At 40.1% G+C, this 24,462-nt stretch overlaps 1 protein-coding gene across 1 annotated transcript; it reads right to left on the bottom strand.

Moving 5' to 3' along the window:
- Positions 1 to 18,024: 18,024 nt before the first annotated feature.
- On the bottom strand, positions 18,025 to 18,741 carry LOC148553414 (uncharacterized). Its single transcript, XM_088494820.1, has one exon. The coding sequence runs from the start codon at positions 18,739 to 18,741 to the stop codon at positions 18,025 to 18,027; it is 717 nt and encodes a 238-aa protein (XP_088350946.1).
- Between the last annotated feature and the right edge of the window lie 5,721 nt (positions 18,742 to 24,462).

The raw sequence follows: 24,462 nt of genomic DNA, 5'->3' as shown, positions 1-24,462 counted from the left end.
GGAACAGCTCGGACAACTTGGGGAATATAAGATCCACCACATACCCCGTGAACAAAATGCCCAAGCTGATGCACTCTCAAAGCTAGCCAGCACCAAACCAGGGGGAACAAAAGAAGCCTCATCCAGGAAATGCTACAAGACCCGTCAATCTCGGAAGCGAAAAAAGTCCTAGCCATAACAGGTCAGAATCAAGGATGGATGAACCCCATAATTAATTATCTCAAAACAAAAACACTCTCCACAGATGAAAAGGAGGCAAAAAGATTAAAGCGAGAGGCACAATACTACACCATCATAAACAACACCCTATACAAAAGAGGGATTTCAATACCATTGTTAAAATGTGTGCCGACCTCTAACACAAGGGAAGTTTTAGAGGAAGTACACAGCGGCATTTGTGGCAATCATCTCGGGGCACAAACTCTCAACCAAAAGGTACTTCGGGCGGGATTTTACTGGCCAACTCTATAAAAAGAAGCTACAAAATTTGTAAAGACATGTCCCCCAAGCCAGAAACATGCCAACTTTCACATCGCCTCGCCAGAAGAGCTCATCAGCGTAACTTCGCCTTGGCCATTTGCAAAATGGGGACTCGATCTTCTCAGACCCTTTCCCCAAGGATCAGGACAAGTCAAATTCCTCATAGTCGGAGTAGACTATTTCACAAAATGGATTGAGGCAGAGCCCCTAGCCAACGCCACTGCTCAAAGAAGTCGAAAATTCCTATACAGAAATATTGTCACAAGGTTCGGGATCCCATACTCCATCACCACAGACAATGGCACCCAATTCACAGATGCAGGCTTCAGAAAATTAGCAGCCGATTTGAACATAAAGCATCAATTCACCTCCGTCGAACATCCCCAAGCCAATGGACAAGCTGAAGCTGCCAACAAAGTCATATTGGCCGGGTTAAAACGGAGATTACAGGATGCAAAAGGAGCTTAGGCTGAGGAACTCCTACGAGTCCTATGGGCATATCGAACAATGCCACATTCCACCACAAGGGAATCACCCTTCCGACTTGTAACGACCCAACTTCCAACACGTCATGATCGTACCAAAAGTAAGGTGTTACTGACTTGTTTTCCTTATTAACTATTTACTATTAAGCCTTTAGTTCGATATCGCAATTCAATTTTAGTAAAAATACCAGAATTTTTTTTTTCTTTTATTAATTAAAATCATATAGCAAACATCACCAAGTAATAATAATCACATAATTATTAAAAATAGTAATATTATACAAAAGAATTTAAATAAAATTCAGGTACAACTCCTATCCCTCTGCATAAAATAAAAACCTTAAGCAGTAAGGGCGAGGGAATTCTATGAAAGAAACTCAAGTCATAAACTTAACTCGTAAATAAATCCTAGAATCGCCCGCAGCTTCAAACTGAATCTTCGAACCTGTGTCACTGAAAGGGTGGAAGATTTTGGGGTGAGAATAAACCACACGTTCTCAGTAGGGAATGGGAATGCCGTAAAAGTGATGATTAACATGAAAATAATTAACTTTGCTTAATAAACATTCTTTGTCAACCCTTTGAAATACTTTTTAATCTTACTTTAGATAAATAGTTACTTTCTTTAGATTCCTAAACCCAAAATAGATCTCAATCACAAAATTTGACATTAAATATCTTTCGGTCACATAATTGATTCTCAGTCACAACAAACAGTTATCAATCATCTCTATACATTCACAGACTACTAGCACAAGTAAGAAACTCAATTAAACACACAAACAAATCACAATAAAATAAACAACACAATCACAGAGAAGTAATATAAGCAAACACAGCCAAATGCAAATGCACAACCAATATGATGCATGTCTGTCCTAAGCAGGCCATGAGGTCACGTGTCGGTTGGCTGCCCGAAATCCCGACATTTACCCGGTCACGAGTAATCCCGATTTTCTGGATACAATTTTCCGTTCCTAAATAAATACGCATATAATAATAGCTGCTCATCTGAGACAGCCTCTGCTTACTGCAGGAAAATATATATATATACTCTGCTCTGCTCTGGGGAAGCGGAAAATAGCTGTAGGTAACTTAGTTTCCCTACAGAAGATCTGGGTTGCATTAAGCAACTAATATATATTAAATATAGCTTTGGGTTGCATCAAGCAACTAATATATATATATATATAGCTCTGGGTTGCATCAAGCAACTAATATATATAAATATAGCTCTGGGTTACATTAAGCAACTAATATATATATAAATATCTCTTTATTATATTACTCTTATCTTTATATCTCTTTACTCTGTTCTGGTTTCTCTTTTTTCTGTATCTCTTTACTTTTCTTTGATTACTCTTTCCTTTATATCTATGTTACTCTTCTTCTCTTTATCTCTTTACTTTACTCTGGTTACTCTGTGCTCTGTATTTCTTTACTCTGCTCTGATTTTTCTGCTTAACGTATGTATTTAAAGCTTATGTAAATTTCGGTAGGAATAGTTAGTCTGCCCCAAGTATAGGTTCATTAAGTCTATACTGAAACATTTTAACTTTTCATATTATACCTAACCCTAGTCGCGATTCAAGGACTAACTAGGTTGCCCTAGTTCGTTCACTAATCTCTGTCTGTTTTTTTGTCATTAAAACTTTACAGACTTTTCTTTGGTAAATCGAACTCAAAATATTATAATTCCTTTCTTAACTAAATAAAACTCAAGTAATATAATTTTCCAAATTCAAAGCATTTAAAATAACTTTTCAAATGAAACCTCAGATTTTCATAAAATTTCGGCAGCACCTCCCTTGAAACTCGGACTTAGCCACCCTTACGGGTTCCCTCTTTCTCAATATCTCATCAAACCTTTCTCAATAATTGCCACAACAATAAATTCTCAAAAACATTTGATAATAGTATAGAAAATATATTTCTCAAATTCTATATCCAAGTAATCACCAAAACAACATCGGCAGTCTAATTTCAGTTTTATTTTAAAAATATCAAACGAATTCGGAATTACGCAAACCTTATATCCACACGTCCGTCTCAGATTAAGCTTCCTATTAAACCAAAAATCACAGTTTTTCGCTGGCTCTAGCTTCATGAATATAAGCAAAACCGTGACTGCTCTATAGTGCCTTAAAACCAGAAGACAGCAGCAGCGTACAACATTCGAAATTTCATGTAAAATCCAAATTAAATCCAACAACCTTCAAAATTAATGTGGTTAAAAATAAATTATCCAAATTTCTTTCTCAGTTGGTTCCAGGATCATACCATTTTTAATGAAGGAGTTACGTAGCTTGGAAGTTAGGTAATTTTCTGCTGAAGTCTGTTTTACAAATCATTGAACACAACCTCTTTCAAGTCCCATAACTCACTTACTAAAACATGAAAAACCCTGAAATTTAAATCATATATACTAAACATACTCAACTTTCACCACCAATTGGTTTTATCTCAATATCTTTCCAGAATTAAAAATTATAAAGTCTCAAAGTTACTGACCTAGAAAACAAAACCTGATTTTTACTGCATAATACATCTTACTTTAAAAATTCATATCTTTAAAACCACAATTCTAACAATTCTAAATTCTTATGAAATTAAACTAATAGGACCATAGTTTCATTTAAAATTGGTTCTATTTCAAAAATCAAACTGGAGAATTTTTAATACAGGAAACAAGTTGCTGCTGTCTTAAGCGTCCTGCAGAAAACCAGATTTGGCATTCCTAATTAAAAAATTTACCATAAATCATAAACTTAATAAAAAAGCCTCAAATTCACCAGTCCAGCTTCCTATATCCCAAAGCTTAATCCAGGCTTTGTCTGACGTAATTCCGATCATCACAGAATTAGTTATAGATTTTCAAAGTCTCCGGCTTTATTTAAAAGTAATGCAGAAAATTAAGTTTTACATTTTAACTTTGAAAAATCTTAACTAGTTCTATAGTTAATACAAACTTCTCAAAATTGAATCCCAAGAACAACTTTAATTACAGTTTACTCAGCCTTTACTCTCATATCATTTCGATTATCGTTGTGAATAACTGATTCACTCCCAAAGTCATCTTTTAATCTCAAAAATCAGATTTTCAGCAACTAGTTCAACATTTTAAGATTCAATCTTCCAATTATTCCTTAAGCCCAACTTCAATTAATCGCTAACTAAACCCATTACAATAAACCAACTCAATAGCAATAGTTTCAATTTGACCCATCAAAAACCGAAATCACAATAATCTCTCATCAAACAATTTATAATTCAATCTCACAAAATCAACAAATTCAACCAACGTTCGAATAAAAAATCTCAATCATTCCAATCATAATTTTAGCCACACAACTCAACTAATTCAGTATAATAACATAGAGTCAGAACACTTCAACAATTCCATCAATATCAGAGAAAACAATATCAATTACAGGTTCAAATACTCACAACAAAGCCCAAAGACGTTCACAGCCATAACCTGAATTCAATAATCCAATTGAAGCACTAAAACATCATCAAACTTACTCCAAATTTCACAACCTCAACCATCATCACAATAATCCCAAACCAAACACAAATCTAACTCAGTTCATCAATTATCATTGCGACAACTTTTCAATAGTTAACTCATCAAATTTCAATTTAACAAGTATTATCAAATGAATCACCATTCACAGCCACATTTCAACCAATTTAGCAATATCACATAAAATCAGAATTGTCAACAAATCCATTAAAATCAGTCATAGCATTAACCAAAGTTAACCTTGTCAAATTAATTGTTCACAACAGCATCTAATTCTACTCACAACTCAGAATAATCACAACTAACTAACTAATTTCAAAAGCATTTCATGTCATTCATGTCAATTAAAAATTCTTAACCATTGTTAACCATTTGCACTTATCCAAATAACTTTGTAGGCATTCTAAATTAAAAACGTTAAATCCCCTACCTCAATTAGCTGTAATTGAAGAATTTAGACGCGGTAAACCAAATATTATGAATTCACAGTAGCAGCGGTGCTCCATCGAATCCCAGCACCTGTTCTTAGCTTCGGTGGTGACTTAGCGGCTGTCTCCAAATAGAGCCGGCAGCTACCTCCAGTAACGGCGGTGGTGAGGTAATTTACGATAATCTCTTTATACAATACAAATAGTTTCAGGGACAAGCTTCAAAGTAGGAACAAATTGGTAGGACAAGGAAGCAAAAACAGGGGACAGAGCTCACCAAAGCAGTAGTGGTTCTAAGGGTGGTTTTTGACGCCAATGGCAGTGTGTAGCTCGACGGTGGACCACACTCATGGCAACAACGACAGTCACAGTGGCTCTTCTATCTCGCGGTTCTACCTCCCTTCCTCCACGCCTCTGGCAACGACGGCCACGACTTCAGTGACGGCTTCATTCATCACCTCCTCTCTCGCTCTCCTCTATTCGCAGTTCACGGCGGTGGCAGAAACTTCATCAACGGCAATGCAGCAGCACGGTGACAGATCGGCGGCGGTGGCGCTATGGCTCCTGGTTCGCGTTCCTCTCTGCGGCCTCCACAGAGCGGCGATGACGACGACAAGGATGAACGGCGACGAAGGCGGCTGGCTCCAGCGACGGTGAGAACCCTAAGGGAGACAACGAGCAACGGCGGTGGTGGCTCCTCACACGACGACGCGCGACGGACCTAGCGGCGGTAGGAACAGCCGAGGCGACAACGACGCGGGCTCCACGAAGGTCATGATGGCTGGACTTCGCAGCGCTGCAACTCGCGTGGATGGCAACGACAATGACGGCGAAGGACCCCAGCGGTGGCTCTGGCGACTGAACAGTGGCTGCTTACATCACACTCTGATTTCCTCCCTCTCTCCCTGTCTGATTCCGTTTCAGCGTTAGGTTTAGGAGGAAAGGGGGTGGGGGCTGCATTCAGAGGCTGGGAAAATGGGGGGAAAATTAGGGTTATGGTTTATGGGATTTGGGAATTAGGGTTTCTGATTCAATTTGGGAATTTAGGTTTAGGAATTAGGGATTTTATAAAGTAATATGGATAGATATGAATAGATCTTTTGATAAAATTGGAGGGTAGAGTAATTTTAAAACCAAATATACTCTCTTAAAAATATTTAGGAATATCATTTATCATCATATTGCTAAGTTCAATCAATTATTTCTAATTTAAAATACAAAATAAATATATTAATCACATTTTCATAAAATATAGTTTAACTCAATATTAGTTATTCAAATTAAATAATATAACTTCTCATTATTTTTCTATCTCCAAAACTTTAATTTCAAATTGTAAAATAACTAATAATAAAAATTGTACAAAAATATTAATTGACTTAAACATAAAGTGTTTATAAAAATTAATCTAATCATTTCTAGTAAATTAATTCCTATGAGTTAAAATTAATAACATAATTCATTCAAAATAGAATTTATTTAAATTAAATTATACAATTCTTCTATTTTTTAATTACTAAAATTATAATTTCAATTATACTAAATATCTAATAAAGATTATATAAAAATTCTAATTAATTTAAACTTCAATTATTATGAAACTCTATTTAATTACCTTTAGTAAAATAATTTTCTTAAAATATAATTATCAACAAATATAATAAATCACAAATAACTAATTATTTGATTTTCAAAAACTAGGGTTGTTACATTCTACCCACCTTAGAAAAATTTTCGCCCTCGAAAATTGCTAGAATAAAATAAATTCAAACTAAAATCAAAGAAAGCAAAATATATGGACAGAAACATAGGCATTGTCAAAGATGAATATTCAAAGAGTCAGATTCATAGGCAAGCAAAGGTATACAAGAATGACAAAGTATGGTTGGGAAACAAGCAAATCACATTCTAAGAAGGAAATTCAAACCAGAGAATTTCAATGAAAGCAACGAAGGAAAACATGGCACGAGTTCATGTGGCACGAATAAAGATTACATGTCAAAACGAAACTAACTTTATAACTTCTAACGCTCCCAAACCCCGTGAATGGCATTACCTATTCTTCTATTTCGTCTATGATAACCTATTAGTGTTCCCATATACATAAATCATTAGTATTAAGTTGGCCAGACCTAATACCATGAAGTATGAAATGGTAAACTAACAGCATTAATCATCAGACAGTCATGCATATAAAACTCAAACTCTTGTTACCAGAACAAGTCCCAAAGCATGACAAACACTCAGAGTATGCAATGAAGCATAGTCAGTCCATTCCCAAGGCTCTAACAGGAACAAACTGCTCTGATACCATATTGTAACGACCCAACTTCCAATACGTCATGATCGTACCAAAAGTAAGGTGTTACTGACCTGTTTTCCTTATTAACTATTTACTGTTAAGCCTTTAGTAAAATAATTTTCTTAAAATATAATTATCAACAAATATAATAAATCACAAATAACTAATTATTTGATTTTCAAAAACTAAGGTTGTTACACGACTAGCATACGGAATGGAGGCAATGATCCCGATAGAAGTTGAGGAAGGGTCGCCTAGAGTAGTACACTACAATGAAGAAGCCAATTCCCAACTGCAAAGGGTAGAACTCGACCTACTCCTAGAAGTCCAGGAAAGAGCTCGGATCATAGAAGAAGCATTAAAATGTCGAATGGCTTCGAGATATAATCAAAAGGTAGTGCCGCGAGGTTTCGCAGAAAACGACCTCACTCTAATCCGAAATGATATCGGAACAACTCGACCTGGAGAAGGAAAGCTGGCAGCAAACTGGAAAGGACCTTACCGAGTCATAGAAGTACTTGGGAAGGGCTACTACAAACTATCCGAACTCGATGGATGAAAGCTTCCCAGATCGTGGCACGCCTGCAACCTAAGAAGGTACTATAGTTAGGAATGATAAAGGATCTTGGGATAAGGTACACTCTTTTTCCTGAAAAGGTTTTTTAATGAGGTACCAAGCTAGGACCTACAAACTATCTGTTCATACCCTGGGTCAAGCTGTCCGACCCGGGATGTTTAGCGACAAGCCGACCGACCTCTTCAGGTCAGACTATCCGACCTCTTCTCAAAGAGCTCGGCCAATGTCCGACCTCTTCACAAAGGCCCAAGAAGGCCCAAACGAAGGAACAACAGCCCAATCCAAAGGCAGCCTAAGCCCACAGAGAGAAGGGCGGTTCCGTTGAAGATAAGCTGACCTCACCTAAAGATAAGATAAGATAAGATAAGATAACTAACTTATCTTATCTAAGAAGGTCACTTCTCACCATTATAAATACACTGGAGCCCCCAGGTATAACTCATACTCTGATTCTACATAAAACCTGCTTAATACCTATGCTAACTTAAGCATCGGAGTCTCTTGCAGGTACCTCCCACCCTCCGGTGACCAAGGATCAACAGTGTAGCCAGTCCAACAAGTCAGACACAACATCTCCGGCAGCTACCCACCAGCCAGACACGTCATCTCCGACCAGTACAGAAGATCTCGTCCGAGATCGACTTACAGTTTCAGGTAACCCTCGGAACATTGGCACCGTTGCCGGGGAACCTGGAAGTCATCCCATCACCATGGCGGACGACCATGACAATGACCACGATTCAGATCTAGATGATAGAACGCCGCACAAAAATGCGGACACTACACTGAAAGATACCCCAGAATCTAACGGGGATAAAAACTCATCAAATCCGGGAGCGATAGAAGCGCTTCAAGATCGTTTAAAGCAACTTGAAAGAGAAGCCCAACATCGGCGAGAAGCTGGGAAGGATCTACAAAGGGAGATAAGGCGACGTCGAAAATTAGAAGATAAACTTCTAAAAACTCGAAGCCGATCTCAAAGCCAAAGCTACTCGATTCGCCCCTGAGGGCAACTCTCGCAAGGATCAAGATCCATTCACTAGGGAGATCATGAAGACCAAAATCCCTAAGGACTTCAAACTTCCGGATATGACTTTATACGATGGCATGGCAAATCCCAGCCATCACCTCAGTAAATTGAGGAGTCGAAGGTCCATCTCAAGCTTCGACGATTTGGCCAAGAAGTTTTTCTTTTAGCCAGATTCTCCATCCAAAAAGATAAGGCTAAGCACGCCACAAGTTTATTGGGAATCAAGCAAGGAGATCGGGAAAGTCTTCGCAACTACATGAAAAGATTCAACAAAACGTGCCTGGACATACAAAGTCTGCCAACAAAAGCAGATATCATGGGTCTCATAAATAGCCTCAGAGAAGGACCTTTCAACCACTTAATATCCAAGAAGTACCCAACATCTCTAAATGAGGTACAGGAACGGGCAGAGAAATACATCAACATGGAGGAGAACTCTCACCTAGGAGATAGCTCAAAAACCGGATTCTCCTAACCCACCACGGGACAAGGATAAAGAGTCTAAGAAAAAAAAAGAAGATCAACCCGATGAGAAGCCTATAAAACACCACAATTACACCCCTCTTCGGGTGTCTCTCGTGGATGTTTACCGAGAAATATACAACACTGAGAAGATCCCACCACCTCGCCCAATCAAAAATAAAAGAGGTCAGACAAGTTGAAGGTCCACCTCACAGCAAAGAGGTCGGACGAGTTGAAGGTCCACCTCACACCAAAGAGGGTCGGACGAGTGAAGGTCTACCTCACAGCAAAGAGGTCGGTCCACCTCACACCAGCAAAGAAGTAGGACGATTTGAAGGTCCACCTCACACCAAAGAGGTCGGACGAGTGAAGGTCTATGATGAGAGAACTTTTGCGTGGTCTAGAAATTTGCGGATAAATCCTCGTTGCAAGTATAGTTTCTAAACCTTCAAAAGTCCTTTCATACAAACGTTTTGGTTGTCACAAGTAACAAACCCCTTTGAAATTGATAACCGAGTATTCAAACCTCGGGTCGTCTTCTCAAGGAATTGCCGGGAGGTATGTTCTTATTATTGGTTATGAGTTTGTAAATTGGGGTTTTGGAAGTAAGGAGGGAATATGTTATATGACAAGTAAAATAAAATAATAATAATAAAATTTCTTGGCAAGGTATAAGAATTGGAATTCCTATCCTAGTTATCCTTATCAAGTGTGAAGAGAATTGGGTTTTAATCCCACTTGGTCAGCCTTTATTAAACAAAGAAATCTTAAGTGAACTGATTAGCTTGATTCTCAAGTCCTAGTCAACTCCTGTGGAGAGACTAGTGTTAGAGCAATCCTAGCTAAAGCAAAATCTGCCAATTTCAATCACTTGCTGAGTTTGATAACTCAAGTACTACCAATCACTTGACCAAAGCCAAAAGGGAGAAAAATATCTAAATTAAATTAAAAGCATCAATATAAGCAAAGCAATCTTAAATCTGAAAATACCTCGAATTGCATTAACAAAAGAAATTAAATCTGGCATAGATGTTCATAAATTAAATTGAGAAAATAAATAAAACTAAAGAACCTGGGATTGAGAGTCACTCCTAAAACTAAGAGAAATCCTAAATCCTAATCCTAAGAGAGAGGAGAGAACCTCTCTCCCTAAAAACTACATCTACTCCTAAAATTGTAAATATGAGAGCCTCCTCATGAATGGATGCATTCTCCCACTTTATAGCCTCTAATCTGTGTTTTCTGGGCCACAAACTGGGTCAAAAACAGTCCAGAATTCGCTGGGTTTGAATTTTGCCACGCTGGTTTTTGCACTCCATGCGGTCGCGTTGCCTAGCGTCAGAGGAACTATAGCATATTATATATCAAATCGAAGCCCCGGACGTTAGCTTTCCAACGCAACTGGAACCACGTCGTTTGGACCTCTTGTGCTAAAGTTATAGCCATTTGAGTGCGAAGAGGTCAGGCTGGACAACTTAGCAATTTCTCAAACTTCTTGTATTCCTTCCATTTTTGCATGCTTCCTTTCCATCCTCCAAGCCATTCCTGCCCTATAATCTCTGAAAACACTTAATACACATATCAAGGCATCTAATGGTAATAAGAGAGGATTAATAATGAGCAAATATAAGATCAAAGGAGCATGTTTTCAATCAAAGCACATAATTAGGAAGGCAAATGTAAAACCATGCAAATAGTATGAATAAGTGGGTAAAGAGTTGATAAAAACCACTCAATTGAGCACAAGATAAACCATAAAATAGTGGTTTATCAGTCTACCTCACAGCAAAGAGGTCGAACGAGTTGAAGGTCCACCTCACACCAAAGAGGTCGGACGAGTGAAGGTCTACCTCACAGCAAAGAGGTCGGACGAGTTGAAGGTCCTCCTCACACCGAATAGGTCGGGTGAGTTGAAGGTCCACCTCACACCAAAGAGGTCGGACGAGTGAAGGTCTACCTCACAGCAAAAAGGTCGGACGAGTTGAAGGTCCACCTCACACCGAAGAGGTCGAGCGAGTTGAAGGTCCACCTCACACCAAAGAGGTCGGACGAGTTGAAGGTCCACCTCACACCAAAGAGGTCGGACGAGTGAAGGTCTACCTCACAACAAAGAGGTCGGACAAGTTGAAGGTCCACCTCACACCAAAGAGGTCGGACGAGTTAAACATCCACCTCACACCAAAGAGGTCGGACTAGTTGAAAAGGACAATGGAGTGTGAACAAGCCTTCCGTGATTTCAAAAATTCTTGGGGGAACCACTCATTCTTACCAGACCAAGGGAAAGTGAAGAACTCATATTATACCTCGCAGTGGGAAGTCAGAGAAGACGAAGGTGGGCAAAACCCGTCTACTTCATCAGCAAAGCTCTACAAGTGGCCGAACTAAACTATCAAAGGATAGAAAAAGTTCGCCTACGCCCTCATACTCACCTCTCGATGACTCTACCCATACTTTCAAGCTCACACTATCAGAGTTTGGAACAACCAGCCCATAAAAGGCATCCTACGGAAAACAAACTTAGCTGGAAGAATCCTACAGAAGACAGCTCGGATAATTCGGGGGACCCTGGACAAAACCAGAGAACATCTCGGACAATTCAGGGGACCCTAGACAAAAACAGAAAACAGCTCGGACAAATCAGGGAAAATGAAGTCCGACACATAGAATGCCCGAGCTGATGCATTTTTAAAACCAGCCAGCACCAACAACTCGGACAAAATCGGGGAAAATGAAGTCCGACACCTAGAATGCCCGAGCTGATGCATTTTCAAAACTAGCCAGCACCAACAACTCGGACAAATTCGGGGATATGAGGTCCGACATATACCTCAGGAGCAGAATGCCTGCGCTGATGTAATTTCAAAACTAGCCAACACCAAACCAGGAGTTAATAACAGAAGCCTCATCCAGGCTACATTACAAGACCACAACAAGTCAATCTCGAAGGCAGTATAAGGGATGTACTCAGGGTCATCTAGCCAATCAGACATGCCGTCCGGAATCTTAGTATACATCTCAAAGACATAGGTCAACTATGGGGTTACTACCAAACAACTCGGGCAAATAAGTAAACAATTCGGACAATAACAGCAAAACATTAGGTGTCAGATACAGCAGAAAAAGGGAAACCCCAGGACTCACACGAAGGTCCAAGGGCACCCTTTGGAGGCAACAACAGGGCAAGAACACAGAGAACAGAGGTCAACAATCTATACCTAAACAATCCGAACACCTCTCAAACAAAAGGTTAAAACAAAAGCTAGAACTTTGGTACAAAAGGAGTCAGGCAACGATGAAAAGAAACAGGAATAGCAACAAAACCCTAAAAGCCCACATTCTTCTGAAAGGCGAATGACAAAAGAAAAGTCATAACAAACGATCAAAGACGCAAGCTTTTTGCAGAATGAACCAAAGTTCTTCAGACCAAAAACCCAACTACAAAGTCAAAGCTTTACATAAAAAACATAGCCCCACCAGAAGAGCTCCAACAAGTCCTATGGACATATCGGACAACTCCACACTCCACCGCAAAGGAATCACCTTTCCGATTAGCTTACAGAATGGAGGCAATGATCCCAGTGGAGGTCGAAGAAGGATGACCCAGACTGATCCACAACAGTGAAGAGGCCAACTCCCAACTTCAAAAGGAAGAACTCGACCTACTTCCAGAAATCTGAGAAAGAGCTCGGACCAAGGAAGAGGTGTTAAAATGTCAAATAGCCTCAAGGTACAATCGGAAGGTAATCTAGCAACAACGATCTCATCCTAATCTGAAATGACATCAGAATAGGTCGTTCAGGAGAAGAGAAGCTAGCAGCCAACTGGAAAGGATCATACCAAGTTGTTCAGAAGAACTGGGGAAAGGCTACTACAAAGTGTCCAACCTCGAGGAGCAAGAGCTACCAAGGTCATGGCATGCCTGCAATCTAAAAAGGGTGCCAGGCCGAGATCCAAAAAGATTGCACGACCTAGAAAGGTAAGTACTAACATGTACACACTCTTATCTTCATTTTATTGTTTAAAAAATTGCAGATTCCCTAAAAGTTTCCTACCAAGACGCCCGACTAAGGCAGGTCGGCAAGGTGAACACCAGATTCACCGTCCGATCACGACAAAGTCGGCAAGATGAAAACCAAATTCATCGTCCGATTACAAAGCGACAAGTCGGCAAGGTGAAAACCAACTTCACTGCCCGACCACGATGAAAACCAAATTCATCGTCTGATTACAAAGCGACAAGTCGGCAAGGTGAAAACCAACTTCACCGCCCGACCACGATGAAAACTGAATTCATCGTTTGATTTTGACAAAGTTCGACGAAGTGAAAACAAAATTCACTGCTATACCAAGACGCATTAATCTGAAGCATTCATCGTCCGATTATAAAGCAACAGATCGGCAGAAAGTGAAAAACAATTTCACTGCACGATCACGATAAAGATAACCGTCCGATAAAGGTGAAAACGCGATTCACCTAAAAGACGATCTAAAGATGACAACCACTTTCTACAAATCGGCAAAGATGAACACAGAATAACGTAAGAAGTTATCGAAAGTGATCCGAAAAAAGAACCTGATGAGGTCTTATGGATTGCTAAAATAATAACTTAAAGACTGGCCGACGTTAAGAAGTCGGACCAAGTCAACCCAAGTTATAAGTAAACCCTGGAAAGAGGTCTGGCCAACCCTATTAAAGAGGATTACTTTAACTTAGAAGGGCCCGACATGACAAATTCAGCCCAAAATGAAAAAGTTATAAAAGTAGTCCCTGAAAGAGACCTGACAAAGGTCCAAGAAAGAGGACTACAAAAATAACTTAGAAAGAGGACGACGCAAAGAAGTCGACCTCCTACAAAAAAGTTATAGAAGTAATCCCTAAAAGAGACCTAACAAAGGTCCAAGAAAGAGGATTACAAAATAACTTAGAAGAGATCGACATGACGAAGTTGGTCTCCCACAACAAACAGGTTATTAAAGTAATCCCTGAAAAAGACCTAACAAAGGTCCAAGAAAGAGGATTACAAAATAACTTAGAAGAGATTGACGTGACGAAGTTGGTCTCCTACAAAAACAAGTTATAGAAGTAATCCCTGAAAGAGACCTGAACAAGGTCCAAGAAAGAGGATTACAAAAATAACTCAGAAGGGCCCGACATGAAAAAGTTGGCCCAAAACCAAAAAGTTATAAAAAGTAATCCCTGAAAGAGACCTGACAAAGGTCCAAAAAAGAGGATTACTAAAAATAACTTAGAAGGGACCGACATGACGAAGTCGGCCCAACCAAGCTACAAAAAGTTATAGAAAGTAATCCATAAAAAGAGACATGACAAAGGTCCAAATAAAATGGATTACTAGAAATAACTTAGAAGCGACCGACAAGAAGAAGTCGGACCAATGAAAGCTACAGCTTGGACCGACAGGAAGAAGTCGGACCAACGAAAGCTACAACTTGGACTGACAGGAAGAAGTCGGACCAACGAAAGCTACAGCTTAGATCGACAGGAAGAAGTCGGACCAACGAAAGCTACAGCTCGGATCGACACGAGAAATCGGACCAACGAAAAGCGTGCGCTAAAAGGGACATAGCTTTGCCCAAAAAGCCACGGCTACACAATAAAGCAATCAAAATTGTTTAGACTGACTAAAAAGTGTTCTACAAGAACACTAAAAAGTCATCGTACAAGTTAGCCCCAAGGACCACCTCGACCAAGCCGAAAGTGGACAAAACCAGAAGTGATCAAAAGAGGTCGGACAACAAAGTACCGACACTCTACAAAGATCCACAAAAAGGGACAAAGACATCTCACAAAGGCCAAGGAAAGGTCAAAAGACCAAAGCCAGAAGTGCTTCGCTGAAAAGTACGAAGTCTTGAAAAAAGACACTACTTAAAAAGCGAAAATCACAGCCTCAAAGACAGAGCTAAAAAGTCATCCAAACAAACTATAAAAAGGTTCCCCATCGGAACACTACCTAAAAATTTGTTGGACTAAAAAGCTCGAGCAGTGAAGACCAACAAGTCGGAAAAAGGCTGAAAAGACCTCTCAACAAACCAAAAAGGGGCAATGCCAAACTCGCACAAGGAGAAACTACTCCAGATCGACCAAAGTCAGGATGCTTGAGCATAGCTTCCCCAAAGCGACCGAAGCTCTGAAAAGCACGATCTCACGGAAAGGTCTGAACTCAAGCAGGGGCAAAGTCGTACAGGTCAATGTCAGCTAAGAAGAGGCACAAAAACGATCTCAAAAAATCCAAAAGGTTGGGAAACAACTTAAGGCTCAAATGTGCTTAGCTAAAGGGGATACAACTCCACTCAAGGAAGGCACAATCTCAAACAGGGCTACGTACGTTATCCAAGACTAAAAAAGGTTCTATATAAAGAACACTAAAAAGTCATCGGACAAGTCACTAAAAGCCCGGATATCAAGTCGCAAGGATAACTTCGCCAAAGCAGAGGATTGTCAACACAAACTTAAAGCAAGGCGTGATCCAGAAGGCAAGGGTAGAAAATCCACACTACCACCCAAAAGAGGTCGGACTGTGAAGTACCAAACCTCAAAGAAAATCTCCAAAGATTGCAAAGCAATGAAGAAACAAGCCAGGCAAATGCTTGAGCACGACTCCCAAAGAGATTGAAGCTCTGAAAGTCACGATATCACGGAAAGATCGAACTCAAGCAGGGGCACTGTTCTTACCCTGGGTCAAGCTGTCCGACCCGGGATGTTTAGCGACAAGCCGACCGACCTCTACAGGTCAGACTATCCGACCTCATCTCAAAGAGCTCGGACAAAACTCCACAAAGGCCCAAGGAGGCCCAAACGAAGGAACAACAGCCCAATCCAAAGGCAGCCCAAGCCTACAGAGAGAAGGGCGGTTCCTTTGAAGATAAGCTAACCTCACCCAAAGATAAGATAAGATAAGATAAGATAACTAACTTATCTTATATAAGAAGGTCACTTCTCACCATTATAAATACATTGGTGCCCCCAGGTATAACTCATACTCTGATTCTACATAAAACCTGCTTAATACCCATGCTAACTTAAGCATCGGAGTCTCTTGCAGGTACCCCCTACCCTCCGGTGACCAAGGATCAACAGTGCAGCCAGTCCAACAAGTCAGACACAACAGCTCCGGCCGCTACCCACCAGCCGGACACGTCATCTCTGACCAGCACAGAAGATCTCGTCCGAGATCGACCTACGGTTTCAGGTAACCCTCGGAACACTATCCGACTTACAGGGATGAAAAACTGCCACATGTATATATTTGCACTTTCTTTTAAATAAAATATATTTTAGATATTCTACAAATTCTCAAGACGCATTAATCTGAAGCATTCATCGTCCGATTATAAGACAACAGATCGGCAGAAAAGTGAAAAACAGATTCACTGCACGCTCACGATAAAGACCAATAGAGATGAAAATACGATTCATCTAAAGGTCGACCAAACAAAGATAGAAACCACCTTCTACAAATCGGCAAAATGAACACAGAATAATGCAAGAAGTTATCGAAAGTGATCCAGAAAAAGAACCTAACGAGGTCTTATGGATTGCTAAATAATAACTTAAAGACTGGCCGACGTTAAGAAGTCGGACCAAGTCAACCCAAGTTATCAGCAAATCCCTGGAAAGAGGTCTGGCCAACCCTATAAAAGAGGAATTGCTATAACTTAGAAGAGATCGACACGACGAAGTCGGTCTCCTACGACAAACAAGTTATAAAAGTAATCCCTAAAAGAGACCTGACAAAGGTCCAAGAAAGAGGATTACAAAATAACTTAGAAGAGATCGACATAAAGAAGTCGGTCTCCTACAACAAACACGTTATAAAAGTAATCCTTGAAAGAGACCTGACAAAGGTCCAAGAAAGAGGATTACAAAATAACTTAGAAGAGATCGACACGATGAAGTCGGTCTCCTACGACAAACAAGTTATAAAAGTAATCTCTGAAAGAGACCTGACAAAGGTCCAAGATAGAGGATTACAAAATAACTTAGAAGAGATCGACATAATGAAGTTGGTCTCCTACAACAAACAAGTTATAAAAGTAATCCCTGAAAGAGACCTGACAAAGGTCCAAGAAAGAGGATTACAAAATAACTTAGAAGAGATCGACATAAAGAAGTCGGTCTCCTACAACAAGCAAGTTATAAAAGTAATCCCTGAAAGAGACCTGACAAAGGTCCAAAAAAGAGGATTACAAAAATAACTTAGAAAAGGACGATGCAAAGAAGTCGGTCTCCTACAACAGACAAGTTATAAAAGTAGTCCCTGAAAGAGACCTGACAAAGGTCCAAAAAAGAGGACTACAAAAATAACTGGAAAAAGGACCAACGTAAAGAAATCGGTTATGGATGGCCAGAAATAAATACAAGTAAGAGCTAGAAAACTGAAACACGAGTTGGATCCACACATCCGCAAAGGATCCAAGCTACAAGCAATAAGTACAAAGCAATCCAAAGAGGCCGAGCAGCAAGGCTTCGGCATTCTCAAAACCCAGAAAGGTGCCAAAAACATGTACAAACAAGCATGATATAAAATGAAATATTATAAACAAGCTTCAAGATCAGGCCCAAAGCTTGAAAGCTACTTGTTGTTTTTTCAAAATAAAATGTTCCTAAACAAGCAACCAAAAGGAGTATCAACAGTCAGCAAAATATTCTAATTACAGAATAAAGAGTTTAAAAAAGCCCACAAGTCGGGCTATCTACACAAACATCCAAGAAAAATTAGTTAAGATCGGGAGCCTTCTCAGTAGCATCAGTCTGGGGTGAAGGAGGGCGATCTTGGAGAGGCACTGCATCCACCGTACCGTCGTCCCTATTGAGAATTTGACAATCAGGATCTAATTCTGGACGAGCAATCCCAGCAGGAGGAACTATAGAGGTCGACACTTTGGCAGCAGGCGCAGAGGGAGGTTCGACATCATCATCATCTTGGTCGTCGGGAACAATCTTTCCATCTCTCACAATATTGTCCAAGCTAAAAAGAGTAAGATCAACCTCAGGAGCGAGAACTTGAACCTGCTCCTTCAAATTATCATAAGCAGCGTTTACACTGCCGACAAGGTGACCTAGGAGCTCGGAATAGTCAACTCGGGCAGACTCCAACTCCTCCCTCAGACGTATCACCTCCTGATAAGACGTGACATAACTATCTTTATGCCTCAACGCAGTATCCTCGGCCAATCTCACAGAAGCCGCCAGAGCAAGAGAGCTAGCCTTTTCGTTCTCCAGATCCTTCTCCAGTTTGGCTACTTTCACCTCAAGCTCCTCTTTTAAGCCCTTCATCCGGTCGAATTCCTGTTTTGTCTCCTCCATGAAGGCTTTGGTGGCATGGAGAGGAAGATTTTGAGCCGTTCGGTACAAGGCAGCTCCCATATGTGCCATTTTTACACTACTCCGAGTTATAAAGTCCAAATGACGAAGAAGTGATACATCATCCATAGGAAGGACACCGTATGGACCGATCTGCTGATCTACAAACTCGACCGCGTCAAAATCAGGGGCATCAAGGTTGAAAGGCTCAATTGTTTTTTGTTTCTTGTTGGGAGGAGCACCAGAAGTAGCAGCAGAAAACTGCGGAGGCTCGGCCAGGCGAACCCTAGGAGTGGGAATTACCCTCCTCCAGCCAGGAGAACTCGGCACAGGCGGCTTCACCGGAACTTGGGAAGATCCCTCTCTCGCTACCTTGGCCGAGATATTTTGAGCATCTGCAGCCTTCTTTGCTTTCTTGTAGGCCTTCATAGAATCGTTATTTTTCGACATCTCTGAAAACACAGAATCGACCACAGCAATGGGTTACAATCACAAAAAGAAGAGGTAAAACTAAAAATCAAGTACATAAACAAGTCGGACAGTACCTAAAACAGTTCGAACTAAAGATGGGTCACTCAAAAACCTTTTTATATCAAGATGGGGTGGTTTCCCCCATAAATCTTCAAGAACAACTACAAAAGCTCGTTCAACCTCGTCAAGCATCTCCCAGGTATAGCGAGACACTCTCACATTCTTTTGCCATTCTAGAGGAAAGGCAGGCTCATCATTTTCATCAAGAAAAAAGGGGCAGGCCCCCTCAACAGCACGGACTCAGAAGAAATAATTCTTAAAATCTTTAAAAGACTTATCATACATGGCAAAAACTTTATGCCCCTGGGCCGACCAGAAAGAAACCCAGGAAGCTTTCTTTTTAGAAGACCCTCCGGGCTTGGCAGAAATAAAAAGATAGAGGAAAAGAGTCTGAGAAGGTGTTATGCCTAACTCTTGGCAAAGCAGCTGAAAAATCTTAATAAAACCCCAGGAATTCGGATGAAGCTGGGAGGGAGCAATATTACAAGACCACAACAAATCGGTTTCGAAAGCAGTAAAAGGAAAGGTAATGTCCAACTGGTTGAAGAAATATTCATAGGCATAGAAAAAGGGACGCTCCCCCTCGACCGAAGTAGGAAAACAAACCCTCTCATCAGAATCGGGCACTACAAGCTCATAATCCCTCTCCCGGGCGCTGCTACCACAAATCCTATGACGTTTCCTCAGCTCTACACAAAAATCAGCGTCCACCACAGAAACACACATCAAGACAAGGGAGTCCAGCCAATCAGACATTCCCTCAAAAACTTTAGAAGACATCTCTACAATGTTATTGCGAGAAGACATGAGGCCAACTAATCCTACAATAAGAAAAGAAGATGGGATTACCAAAAAACATCTCGGACGAGGGGCAAAATAACTCGACTAGTATACAGAAGAACAAACAGAAAAGGAAAACCCCAAGACTCAAACCAAAGTCGTGGTGCATCCTTTGGAGGCAGTAACAAAGCAAGGTTTCAGGAAAAATCCACATCTTACGTCCCGGCATCTCTCAAAAAAAAGATCTTAAATAACAGACATTTCGGAAAAGAAAGCCAGAACACAAAAAGTCACTATCTTTTTATAGTCTATCAGCAAAAAGCATCATACCAAGTGGAAATCGTCAAAGACGCAACCTTTTCTCATAATCAAATAAAAACTAAAACAAATATCGCAACAAACAGGAAAAGCTATCAACAGGGCAAAAAACCAAGGAGCAATCTTCGATTAAGTGAGTAAAGATGCAGTTTTTCTGGGTTCCGTATAGAAGCAATAGTAGAGCAAGGAAAGCCCTGATGACAAGTCATCTTAGCCTAGTTTCACTAGCCTTTTTCTTTTGTTTTCGATTGATTTATGCACTTTCTTGAGCCATAAGCAAGCCAATTAGGTAGATTTCCATGTTTCCTTTGATTCAATCAACCATGTATGAATTAATGCAATTTCATGAGATTTTATGCTATAATTGTCATATATTATGAAAGAATAACAAACTCATGATTTTAAGCAAAGCTTTGATGTGCTTGGTTGATTGATGATAGGTGAAAAGAGTTTTGAAATAGGTTGAAGAAAGAAGGAAGGGCTAGGAGCAAGAGAGAACAAAAAGTTTGAGAAAAAGTTTGCCTCAAACTTTAGCTCAAACTTTTAAAAGAGTTGAAAACACTCCAGAGGAAAAAAGCTTGAGCAAAAGTTTGACCTCAAACTTTAGCTCAAACTTTTGGGAAAAAAGCTTGAGCAAAAGTTTGACCTCAAACTTTAGCTCAAACTTTTGGGAGAAAAGCTTGAGCCAACGTTTGCCTCAAACTTTTTGGCAAACGTTGGCATCACAAAATCAATACCCTGGAGATAAAAAGCTTGCGCAAACGTTTGAGGTCAAACTTTTGCTCAAACGTTGGCGCCACTCTTGCACACCCTGGAGGAAAAAGCTTGCGCCAATGTTTGAGGTCAAACTTTTGCTCAGACGTTGGCGCAACACACATTTATAAGGGGGCCAACGTTTGAGCAAAAGTTTGACCTCAAACTTTGGCTCAAACGTTGGTAGCAGCAAGGAAGCTTAGCTGATGCGAAAGGTTTCAGTAAAAGTTTGACCTCAAACTTTTACTCAAACTTTTACTCAAGCTTTTATGTTTTTCAACCCGGTTCACAATGGATCTTTCTCCAACTCCAAGAGCAATCAACCAAGGCCTTTATCAACCCAATTCCATCAAGAACAAAGGCCCAATTGAAGGCTTGAAGACCATTTGAAGAAAGTGTATAAATAGCTTAGGATTTAAGTTTTTAGAGAGCTTCCTTTTAGAATTTTCATAACACTTACAGTAGAGAACTCACTTTACATTTTTGAATTGTTTTTAGAATTCTAGAGAATTGGGGAGGAGAATTGATCTCTCTTCTTCCTGGTTCTTGTTGAGCACTCTTTACTTTTCTTGCTTGGGATCTTAGGTGGAGAATTGAAGAACTTCTGTTTCAATCTCACCTTTGGATCTTGTTTAATTTTCTGCATAATCAAAATTCAATTTCTGTTTATTGCTTCTTCTTCTATTCTCTCTGCAATTTACATTTCCCTTGCAATTGTTCTTGCTGGATCTAGGAAGGCAGTGGGATCTAGACTTGGTTATCTAGTCTCTTGGGTCCTAAGATCTACAGCTTTAAATTTCAATTTACCTGTTTCGTTGCTACACCAAGCTGATTTCCATTTTTGTCAAGATCCGGTTCAATTGAATCCATCTTCGACATTCCTGTTTGTTGCAATTTATTGTTCCTTGTTTAATTTCTGCAAATCCAATTCCCAATTCCCTTTACAATTCAAGCCATTTACATTTCTTGCACTTTAAGATTCTACAATTTACATTTCTTGCGATCTAAGTTTCTGAAATTTACATTACTTGTTCTTTAAGATTCAGCTTATTTACTTTCTTTGCTCTTTAATTTTCTGCAATTTACCCTTCTCCCTTTTAATTTCATGCAATTTAGCTTCTGTCGAATACAAACCACTCAAATCAACTCTTGATTCGCTTGACTAAATCAACCACTAAACTAAAATTGCTCAATCCTTCAATCCCTGTGGGATCGACCTCACTCCCGTGAGTTTTATTACTTGATACGACCCGGTGCACTTGCCGGTTAGTTTTGTGTATTTGGAATTCGATTTTCGTTTTCCAAAAATACGCATCAAGTTTTTGGCACCGTTGCCGGGGATTGAAATAGATTGACAATGATTACGTGAAGTGGAGATCTAGATCTAGCACTTTTTATTTTCTGTTTCTCAAATTTTTGACTAACACACTAACTGTTTGAATTTTTGCTTAAGCTAACTTAACTTCATTCTGGCAACAGATCGAAGTGTTACTGGTGGTATTTCTTTTGTTTTGTTTGTATGTCAGGTACAGGGAGATCCATTCCTGTTTTATCTGAAACTGACCAGAGAACTCTTAGAAGGTTAAGAAGAGCTGAAAGAGGGAAAAATATTATTGGAGAGGAAGAATCTGAGGAAGAATATCACGAGATGGAAGGAGATCCATCTAATCCAGGAGGAGGGATTGACAATAACCCACAGCAGAGGAGAGTATTGGCCTCCTATACCTTTGCAAATGCTAGACATTGTGGAAGCAGCATTCTCACCCCTAATGTCAATGCAAATAACTTTGAACTGAAGCCACAACTCATTACATTGGTCCAAAACAACTGCTCGTTTGGGGGAGGACCATTGGAGGATCCAAATCAATATCTATCTACCTTCTTAAGGATTTGTGACACTGTCAAGTCCAATGGCGTGAATCCTGAAACTTACAAGCTTCTGCTGTTCCCGTTCTCATTAAGGGACAAGGCCGCACAATGGCTTGAAACTTTTCCCCAAGGAAGCATCACTAGTTGGGATGACTTGGTGACTAAATTTCTAGCCAAATTCTATCCACCTCAAAGAGTCATCAGGCTGAAGACTGAGGTGCAAACATTCACGCAATTGGATGCTGAAAATTTGTATGAAGCATGGGAGAGATACAAAGCTCTGCTGAGGAAATGTCCACCAGAAATGTTCACTGAGTGGGACAAGCTACAGAACTTCTATGAAGGACTCACTCTAAAGGCTCAAGAATCACTTGACCACTCAGCTGGAGGATCATTGCAACTGATGAAAATAGCAGAAGAAGCTCAAAATCTTATTGACATGGTGGCCAACAATTAATATTTCTTTGCTCATCAAAGAAATCGCCAACCATCACAAAGGAGAGGAGTAATGGAGCTAGAAGGAGTGGATTCAATCTTGGCTCAAAACAAGATGATGCAGCAGCAAATTTAACAACAATTTGAGCAAATGGCCAAGAGGATTGATAGCCTCTAAGTTGCAGCAGTTAACACAAGCCAACCATCATCCACATGGGGGAAAAATGAAGAAACTTAAGAGGAGCAGCAGCAAGAACAAGTCTAGTACATGCACAACCAAGGACCAAATGAAGTGTATGGTGATACATACAATCCATCCTGGAAGAACCACCCAAACCTCAGATGGGGAGATAACCACACCCAAAATCAACAACCATGGCAGAGGAACTCAAACCAAAACACTTCAAGAAACAACCAAAACCACAACCAGCAGCAAACTAACCAAAACCCCTACAGAAAGCCTCAAAACAACTACCCCAACCCCAACCATTACCAATCTAATAACCAACACACCAACCAAAATACCCACCATCCACCATCCACATCTCACAACCCACCGCAAGCATCACCTGAATCTCAAAGACTCACCAACTTGGAAACCTTGATAGACAAAATATGGAAACAACAAGAAATGACAACCAAGAACCATGAAGCCTCCATGAAGAGTCTAGAGAGGCAAATTGGGCAAATCTCCAAACAGATTTCTGTTGAGAGACCTTCAAGCTCACTGCTGAGAGACACAATCCCAAATCCTAAGGAAGAATGCAAGGCAATACAATTAAGGAGTGGGAGAACATTGATGAGCAACACTGACACTACAAAGAAGCAAGTAGAGAGCAGCAAAAGACCAATAGAAGAGAAACAGCCTACACACACAGAGTAAGCCAATGATGATGATGCAATGGCAAGCAAGCAAGCTTCAAAGCAAACTCAAGAAAAGGAGGAACAATCAAAAATTCCAAAAAAGAGGAATGAAGCAATTGAAGAGCCAACAAAAAATCAAAAGCAACAAGTAGAGAAGACCTTTGTACCTCCACTGCCATATCCCCAAAGATTCAACAAGGAGGCAAAGGACCAACAATTTCACAAGTTCCTTGAGACTTTCAAGAAGTTGGAGATAAATATTCCCTTGGCTGAGGCACTGGAGCAGATGCCCCTATATGC

The sequence above is a fragment of the Arachis ipaensis genome, chromosome B7 (assembly GCF_059453495.1).
Source record: "Arachis ipaensis isolate K30076 ecotype BB chromosome B7, ASM5945349v1, whole genome shotgun sequence".
Classification (NCBI taxonomy): Eukaryota; Viridiplantae; Streptophyta; class Magnoliopsida; order Fabales; family Fabaceae; genus Arachis; species Arachis ipaensis.
The sequence above is the reverse complement of the archived record's forward strand: the minus strand, read 5'-3'. Positions and strand labels throughout refer to the sequence as shown.